This window comes from Belonocnema kinseyi, chromosome 1 (genome assembly GCF_010883055.1).
Source record: "Belonocnema kinseyi isolate 2016_QV_RU_SX_M_011 chromosome 1, B_treatae_v1, whole genome shotgun sequence".
Classification (NCBI taxonomy): Eukaryota; Metazoa; Arthropoda; class Insecta; order Hymenoptera; family Cynipidae; genus Belonocnema; species Belonocnema kinseyi.
Genome location: NC_046657.1, coordinates 71423579 through 71433311, shown reverse-complemented (window position 1 = coordinate 71433311; position 9733 = coordinate 71423579). Strand labels below are relative to the sequence as shown.

General features: G+C 29.2%; 1 protein-coding gene across 5 annotated transcripts in view; it reads right to left on the bottom strand.

The window, feature by feature from the left end:
- Window positions 1–375: 375 nt before the first annotated feature.
- Window positions 376–9733, bottom strand: part of LOC117176475 (serine/threonine-protein kinase S6KL) — a 150417-nt gene continuing 141059 nt past the window's right edge. For all 5 annotated transcript variants that reach the window (XM_033366733.1, XM_033366729.1, XM_033366751.1 and 2 more), the window contains exon 9: window positions 376–571. In XM_033366733.1, coding sequence (XP_033222624.1) covers window positions 458–571 — 114 coding nt within the window. In that variant the 3' untranslated portion in view covers window positions 376–457. The remainder of the gene's footprint in view (window positions 572–9733) is intronic.

The following is a 9733-nucleotide window of genomic DNA, read 5'->3' as shown; positions in this document are numbered from 1 at the left end:
AACTTCAAAGTAGCAGCACAAAAGTCAGTAAACACCATTTTGATAAAAAATGGGTTTATTACACAAAAATTCACCACAAATGTATTTCCTATTGTGGTAAAAGGATTGTTTCGAAATATAATTGCATTATGATTCAAAATTTTTAAAAACATTTTAGTTTAGTGATATTTTTAAAAATTATTATCATTTAATTACAAAAGAAATAATATATTTTTTTTTTATTTTTGAGGATTTTGATCAAAACATGTCTGTCAGGCTGTTATATCACCAATAGCACGATATTCAACTTTTATTTTATCAGGAAAAAATAATTTGTTTGTTATTATCATTCAGCACACCGATATTTCGGGCACAAGTTTTTATGCACACGGTTCATATCTCTAGAGTAATTTTGTCTATTTGTTTTAACTGAAACATTAAATTTGTATGGCAATCTGAAGTCGAGCCTGCTCCAGTTTTAGGTTAGTGTCACTTTGAGATTGCCAACTTCAATTTGACAAGCTTCTTTTTCCCTTTTTCGAAAAATTCCTATTTTGTTGGTTGTCCAGTTGTTGGTTTTGAAGCTTAAAATCTAAAAAGAAATATGCTTCATGTTCTTAACATTCAAAATGAAGGACATTTTTCATTCATTGTTTTCTAATCTAGAAACAGTGCAAAAGTATAATAATATGATACATTGAAAATAATGCAGTTATAAAAGAAATGCCGAGAATATATTTTGATCAAATGAAAATTCAGACTTTGAATTACAAGAAAAGGTTCTTGGTACTCAGGTAGTTGAAAATCGTCACCATTACGCTTCTACTGTTGTTTCTTAGGAAGCCACCATCCTGGCTGTCTTAGTCTCAGAAATCCCGAGACGTTACGAGCGATATATCGGTTCTCTAATACCAAAACGATACGAGACAAAACCGACACTGGAGTCCTGGAAACCGATACCGATACGAGAAAAAATCGAGATTTTTCGATACAATATCGAGACAGTCACGTATCGAACGGAATCACTAATTTACATACATTTTCAACAGAATAATTGAGTTTTTAATATAAAAATATCAAATTTGAATAAAAAAAGGAACAGTTAAATTTAAATTAAAAAACCAATTTTAATAAAAAAAAAATCTTGTACAAAACAATTAAATTTTCTAACACATAGTTGTAAAAAGACGAATTTTCTCAACAATTCTTTTATTCTCTTTTATTCTCGTTACTTCTCAACAATATATTTAAATTTTCAACCATAGAGGTAAAACTTCGTGCCGAAAAACAAAATTTCGACAAGGTACTTACATAGGTCAACTTTTACCTACACAATTGAATTTTTTATTTAAAAAAGGTCAGTTTTAAGCAAAATATTTCAACTTTCAACCAAAGAGATGAATTTTCAACCAAAAATATGAAACTTTTACGAAAATTAATTTTCTATTAAGAAAGGCGAATTTTCGAAAAAATAGTTCAATATTTAAGGAAAGGGTTGAATTTTAAACTAAATTGTTGGATTTTCTATCCAATGAATTGAAAAAAGTGAACTTATAAGTAAACGATCCATTTATAAGCAAATTTTTTATATTTATAATACTAAAGATGAATTTTCCACCAAGAAAAACGAATTTTCAACAAAATAGGTAGAACATTCAACAAAACGGTTGAATTTGAAACTTAATTGTTGAATTTTCGTACCAAAAAGAATTTTTCACAGAAAATTTGAATTTTTAACCCAAAAAAATATTCATTTAAAAAAAATTATAACCAAATAGTTCAATTTAAAAAAAACGATGAATTTTCAATCCAGAAGATTAGTTTTCGACCAAAAAAGAAGAATTTTCAAAAAAGTGCATGAATTTTGAATAAAGAGCATGAATTTTTAATAAGGAAGATACACCTTCTACCTAAAAAGATGACCTTTAAAATAATGTATAGGGATTTTAACCAAACAGTTGAATTTTGAACTTGACAAAATTAATGTTTAAATTATATCAGATGAATTTTCAACCGAAAAGAAAAGACGAATTTGCAACAAAAAAGTTTCAAATTCTAACCAAAAAAATGAACTCTCCACTGAAATAATGAATCCAGGAAAAATTTTTTTTTTAAAAATATTTCCACAACGGTCCCACTAATTTTTTCTTAGTTTTCTGCTAATTGCATTGCATGTTCATAATTGCGATTATCTGAGCGAAGAAATTCATTTAAAAGGAGAGACAAAAAATGGGAAAAACCACATTGGAGACTGTCAGGTCTCAAGTTTCAGGTAGAAGGAATTTTTAGGACCGGTCTAAAGCTAGTTTTTTGGTGAAAGATTACAATCCACAGGTAATACTTTTTTATTTATTAAGAAGGTCTAACGGTATTCGTATCAGCACTAGTTTTTTGAGCCGAAGAGAAAATTGATACAGATTAAAAAAATATTGATAAACTCAAATTAATCGTATTTCATTTTTCACCGTATGAACAAAGTTATTTTGTATGGAATTACGAGAAGAAGTGATCTGACAGGTCGATGAAGATCCAGAGTTCGTTTTGACTAAAAATGCTAAGGCTCAATTAAGGATCAATATCCGGCTCAAAATGATCCCAGATACTTAGTAAAGTCAAGATATACGGGGTGTCCAAAAAGTGTTGGACCCTCTAAATATTTCCTCAGGTAAAATATTTTTCATTAACGTAAAAGTCATTTATGAAGTAACTTTTAACGAGGAATTCAATCGTGACATTTAATTTGACCTTGACGATGACGTTAAAGGTCATTTCAAGGTCAACTTTTTAAAAAAGTAAACCCCCTTTTTGACATCGGAAATGGATAGAGCGGAAATTTCGCGTTCAAATATGTATTAAAGTCATAGGTTCAATTTGACCTTGACGGTAAAGGTCTGTGCCTTGTTAAAAAAATAACTTCCATTCATATTAAATTTTTTCAAAAGCTGCTGATCTGAGAGGTGTTCGGATCTTGCTTAAGTTTTAATGACCTTAGAGTGAAGTTGAAGGTCAAATTAAACCTATGATATTAATACATATTTCAATGTAAAATTTCCCGTTCTATCGAGTTTCAACGTCAAAAATGAGGGTTTCAATTTCTTTTAAGTTGAACTTGAAAATACCTTTAAAGGTCATCGTCAAGGTCAAATTAAAGGTCTCCATTGAAATCCTCTTTAAAAGTTAATTCACGAATGACCTTGACCTCTATGAAAAATATTTTACCCGAGGAAATATTCAGGAGGTCCAGACCTTTTTAGAAACCTTTTATATTTATTTCTCCAAAGGAAACTGTGCTTTTACATATTTTTATATTTATGATTGACATTTTTGAAATACAAACTAAAATATAACTGTATTATATGAAATTTAAAACTTTTTTGACAGGATTTTGAAAAGTTTTAAGAGCATAACAAAATTTCTGAAGATTCATGGGAAATTTTGAAAAGATTTTTCATTTTGAAAAATTAATTTGAAGAGATAATTGAGAAAGATTTAAAAACATTTCCAATGATTTTGTAAAATTTTGACAGAAAATATAGAAGTTTTTGAAGCAAACCAAAAAAAATTTTCAGGAATGCAAAAATTGAGAATACATATCAGAGCAATCTTTTTAATTTTGCAGGAATTACAAAATTCTGAGAAAAATTTGAGTCAGTTTAAGATGTTATCAGGAAGTTTAAAAAAAATTTAAAACCTAATTTATCATCTGAAAAGGGATCAAATTTGTTTTAAAAAAAATGTACATTTAAGAAGGTTTTGAAATAAAATGTTGAAGCTTCTGCAAGATTTTAAAGGGTTTCAAGATCATAAAAAATTTGCCTTAAGATTCGTAGAAAATCTTAAAATTACATTTATTTACAAAAATTAATTTTAAGATTTCGAAATAAAATTTTGAAGTTTTTCTGTCATTTTAAAAGTTTTCAACATAACAACAAAAATTTCTTACGATTCGTGTGAAAATTTTAAACATTCCTTTTTTTAATTAATCTTTAAAGAGAACTAAAAATACAGAATTCCAATTATTTAGGTTTTTGATTCATAAATTAATAGTAATTAGTAATAATAACTTTTTTATAATTGAAAACATTTTACACTTTACAAAAATAGAAAAAATTTAGATTCATGGACATACCATTTTTTACTACTTGCCTTAGTTAGAAATTAATTATTTATTCATTGGACTAATTAATTATTTGCAGTAGAATTAATCTTTTTCATTATTTTCTTCAAAATTTTTCTGATTTTTCCGAAATTATCGGCCGAATTTGATCGGAATTTACGCATGAATCTTCAATTGAAAGAAGTAAAGAGATAAAAGAGTTTTGTGTTTGATATGTTGTTTTGTGGTTTGTTTTGCATGTTGTTTTGTGTTTTGGTTTGTTCTGTGATTTGTTCTGTATTTTATTTTGTAGTTTGTTTTGTTTTTGGGTTTGAGTGCTGTTTTGTTTTTTGTGGTTTGTTTTGTGATTTGTGTTTTGTTTTGTGTTTTGGTTGGTGTTTTGTCTTGTGTTTTGTATATTGTTTTGTATTTTGTGTTTTGATTTGCTTCGTGTTTTTTGTATGTTTTCTGGTTTGTTTATGTATTTTGTTTTGTTTTTGGTTTTTTTGTGTTACGTTTCGGGTTTTTGTGTTATTTATATGTTTTGTTTTTGGGTTCTTTTGTATTTTCTTTAGCGTTTTTGTGTGTTTTGTTTGGTATTTTTTATGTGTTTGTTATGCGCTTTATATGGTCTTTCTTTTGTGGTTTGTTTTGTGATTTACTTTATGTTTCGTTTTGTGTGTTGTTTCGTGTTTTCTTTATTATTTTGTATTTTGTTTTGTATAGTCTTTTGGTTTGTTTTGTCATTTGTATTTCGTTTTTTGTTTGATGTTTTTGTTTTGTATACTGTTTTGTTTTGGGTTTTTTATGTCTGTTTTCTTTTTTGTATTTTGTTTTTGTGTTTTTTATTCGTTTTTTGTGAGTGTTTTGTGTTCTGTTTTGGTTTGTTTTGCGTTTTGTGATTTGTTTGGCGTGCTGTCTTGTATTTTGTGTTGGGTTTTTTGTGTCTGTTTTTTTGTGTTTTTTTCTGTATTTTATTTTGTGTTTTGTTTTGTGCTTTGTGTTACGTTTTTTGTTTTGTGTTTTTTGATATGCGTCTTATTTTTTGGGTGTGTTTTATGTTTTTTATGAGTTTTGTTTTGTGCTTTATGTTTTTTTTTGTGTTTTATAGTATGTATTTTGTTTTGTGTTTTTTTGTGCGTTTTGTTTTGCGTTTGGTCTTGTTTTGTTTTGTACACATACAGTAGGTGAGAATTCATTTACTTAGCATTATACGTGTATTCTTTTTGCAGTATATGTAGATACTTTTATGGAGTACTAACGAATGTGAATGCCAACTTTCATGGACTTTTCTAAAATAGAACGAAGAGATACGGTCCATGGGGAATGAATGCCCATTGTGTTGAGGTTTTCTTGCTCAGGTCCACTTCTTACGGCATGTACCTGCCCTTAAGTACACCAAAGCAAAGAAGATTCGCCGACTGCGATTCCGCTCACGTATCGATGTATACAGAATAACCATTAAAGTCTCTCGCCTCCTTCCCTCTCATCGACCATGAAAGGGCTGGAAACAAGAATCGAGATGACTTCGCTAGCGCGAGTGCGATTCTCGATTCGTATTCGAATAACAAATAAAGGGAACGAGCACAACGAGAAGAAACAAAGAAGGATTTACGATCTTACTCTACACTCCGAAGCCACCAATACAAAAAAAAATATCTTCTTCAGTTACAGAATAAAGCACTTTTCTATAGTATTTACAGAAAATCCTTTGTCAGGTAAAAGATGAAATAAGAGCAACAGAAGAAAATTATGCTCTTTTTTTCGGGGCCTTTCATAAACTAGGTGCTGTGTTTAAAAGAAGGGGCGGCCCAGCTGGATGTAGAAAAATGGAAAGAGATAGAAATTGGGGGATAGGAAAAGATAGAAATATTCTATCTCTGAAATAAAAATTTTTCTAAAAAAAGATCTTCTTTCGATCCGCTGGGAATCGAACCACAGAACTTCCAATTGCCGGTTGGGTGCTTTCCCATTAAGCTACTAAAGAGATCGAGAGCGGAGTCCTTTTTCAGAAACACTCGCATTATTATACCAGGTGTTACAAGTCATATTTTTCAAGGAATCTGTAGTATCATCAGGGAATAAGAGAATTTCATAAAGTCTTTACAGACTAGATGGAACTCTGATTGAAAAATTTGCTTAATTACATTTTTCCTGAGAAAAGATCTTCTTTTTCGCTTCGCTGGGAATCGAACCACAGAACTTCTGATTGCCGGTCGGGTGCTTTACCATTAAGCTACTATTCTATCTGTCTCAGTGGATTACTTTGCATTTGTAAAACTCTATCTTTTCCTCTGCCTAATTTCAATAATGTTCTATCTCTTTCATTACCTTTCGTGACCGAGAAATCTTATCTTTTTCTATTCCTTAGTCTTCTGTCCATCACAAATTTCAATCTTTTTCAATCTCTTTTTCTGTCTTTCGTAATCCATGTAAAAATTTATGTATAGTTTATGCATAGTGGACAAGAAAATGATATTTTTAATTTGTTTTACAAATTTTTTCATATACAACAGATGAAAAATATGAGTATTTATCAACTATTAATAAATTTTTCACCTAGGAAGAGAAGACGCTGATCTTTTTCTTTACTTCAGTCTATCTCTTTAATATGCATTTTAATCTTTGTCTATCCAAGTTTCTATCTTTAACTAAAACAATGGATTTTTGACTGGAGTAGTTGAATAATTTTCAATCAAAAAAATTCATTTTTACTAAGAAAAATAAATTGTCAACCAAAACTTAAATAATAAAATCAAGTTAAAAAATTAATGGTCAACCAACAGATGAATTTTCAACTAAAACTATGAAATATTCAATTGTAATAAATAAAATTTTCAGTTAAAAAAATTACTTTCCACATAAAAAAATAATTTTCAATAAAATAGTTACATTCTCAAACAAAGTGATGCATCTTTTATTAGAATGATGAATATTTAACTAGAATAGTTAAATTTATGACCAAAAAGATTAATTTATCTAAAAAAAAGATTAATTTTTAACTAAAAAGGATCATTTTTCAACTAAAAATTGAATAATTAAATTGTTAGTCAAAAAATGTATGTTCAGTCATAGAGATGAATTTTTAACAAAAATTATGGAATATTTAACTGTAATAGTAGTTACATTTTCAGTTGAAAAAAAAATCGTTAACTAAAAAGCATCCAAATCAAAAACAAGTTTTTAATCAAACAGCTCATTTTTCAACCAAAGAAATGAATTTTTGATTGAAACTATGAACCTTCAACCAGCAAACTAAATTTTTAAGAAAATAGTTTAACTTTTAATCAAGTACTCGTACTTTATTTCTAACCTAAAAGCTTGAATTTTAACCATAATGATTAATTTTCTACAAAAAGACGAATTTTTCAGAAAGTAGATAAGTTTTCGAACAACAAGTTTAATTTTTGAATAAAAAAGATCAATTTTCAAACAAGTAGCTGAAATTTCATTTTAAAAAATACATTTCAACCAAAAATAGAATGGTTATTTTTTCTGATAAAAATCCAATTTTTAACAAAGAAAAAAAGAATCTTCAGAGAAATAATTGAACCGCTGGCGACCAAAAGGGGACACGGTTGGATTCAGCCTGAGAAGTATTGTCCTGAGTGTCAATTTTAAAAATCTTTCTAATTTCAATTTTAAAGACTGATACTTGTAGAGAATTTCAAGGCGTATCTTTTATTCCTCTTGCAAAAATTTATAGGTTTTGTAGTTTTTGAGATAATTGGTAAAAAGTGGATTTTTTTGAAAACAAAAAATTCAGGTCTTTTTTCACTTCAACTCGCGCGAATTTAGCCAACTTTCATCATTTCCCGATTTCCCGAATACAAAGTACGTGTTTAAGTCTTCTGAAACTATCTAAGAAAGAAAAACGAGAATATTGTAATAAACAAAAAAGTTATTAATTTTGTTGAGGCAATGAAAAAATCATGAATTTTAACCTTCAAGCGCCTCGTTTAGCGAACGAATTTTAAGCTACGGAAAGCTTTCAGTGAGAAAGTTGTTCATTAAGATTCAAAGAAGTTTTCTGGAAAGTTTTAGATCAATTGGATCAATAGTTCAAAAATTATGAATGTTTTAAAATCCAAGCGGTAATCTTGACGCTGCCCAAAAACGTGCCTGGCCGGCTACATACGCGCTGCAGCGAAAGGCGTGAAGGTCAAGTCAATCTTACCAAAACAAATGCACAACAGTAACTCCAGATATTAAAATAATTTATTTATTAAACATTTAACATATAATATTATGCATATTATTGAACAAAAACAAATTAATCAAACAATATTTTATTAGAAACTACTTTTAGTCATTTTCGTCACTCTCTTCAGTTTCTTCGGCATCTGGATTCTGAGTTTGTACTTTTAAAAAATATGATTCGAAAAATCATTTTCCTTTAGCGCTTAAATGCTGGAAGAGATTTTTTACATCCTTTATTTTGGCTGCTTTTAATCCAATTCGGGGCGGAGGACTTTTCGAAAGATTTTCTAGTTTAAGCGTTGGTTTAAAGAAAAAAGTGGTTGGATTTTGCAACTCATAGTTGTCAAAAACATCCACTTTTCCTTCAGGAAAAACATGCAAAACGAACGCTTTGCTAATTTGGAAATTTTTTGACTTTTGCATTTTGCCTTTGAAACATTTTTCAAAATCCTGCAAAAGATCTTCACACTTCTCGACCATTGCGAATGAAGGTGAACGAGCATTGCGAATCATTTCTACATATTCAGCTTCAGTTTCAATTCCTTCTGATTTTTTCAACTTTTGCGAATATGTGCCAAAATTCCTATCGCACTGGCAATAGGAATGGCCTCGAACTGGAAACACATATTTTATCTCGCTTTGCAAATAAATGGGCAATAAAACCAAAAAATGAAAAACTGTATAGTTTTTATTTTGTCCCGGACATGAGTCTGAAAATATTGTTAAGCTGTTGAACTTGTCTTTAGCAAATTCTTTTAATACCGCGTATTTAATAAACCTGCAAACAGAGTTAGCACCCTTCTTTACAATTTCCTTAAGAATAGGGAACATGTAACTCTGGTTCGTAGTATGTACATGTACGTTAAATAGAAAAAGCCATGCTAAACGTAGGTAAAACTGCGCGGGCACGGGTATTTTTGGTAGTGGCAAATTCTGTGCAAAATCAAATTCACAGCATAGACTATTATTTTCAGAGAGTATTTGCTTTTTTAACTTCAAATAAATTTCAGCATTGTTTTTGTGATTAATTACTTCTTCGTTTACCTCTCCATTTGTCTCGTTTTTGTAGCAAGTATTGCACACGTCAGTTCTAGGTAATTTAAAACTGAAGCCAACATTTCGGTTAAAATACTTAAAATCAACGGTTTGACTTATTGTCAATTTAGCCCCCGTTTTTTCTTTATAATATTTTCCGAATTATTTGTAAAGTTCTACAAGATTTAATGAAGGATTATCAAAATATTTTAGGTTGGTAGAATTTCGTTTGTAATGTGAACTGTGATGTGGAATTGATTCGCAATGCTCTTCAATCATTTTTTTTAAATTTTCTGATAATTTAAGACAACTTTCGCGTATTCCACCTGCCAAGTTTTTTAAAGGCTGCTTATTTAAAATCTTTTTTTGAACATTTTCAACTCTTCTTTTGCCCAAACATAGAAAAGCACAAAAAAATTTCTT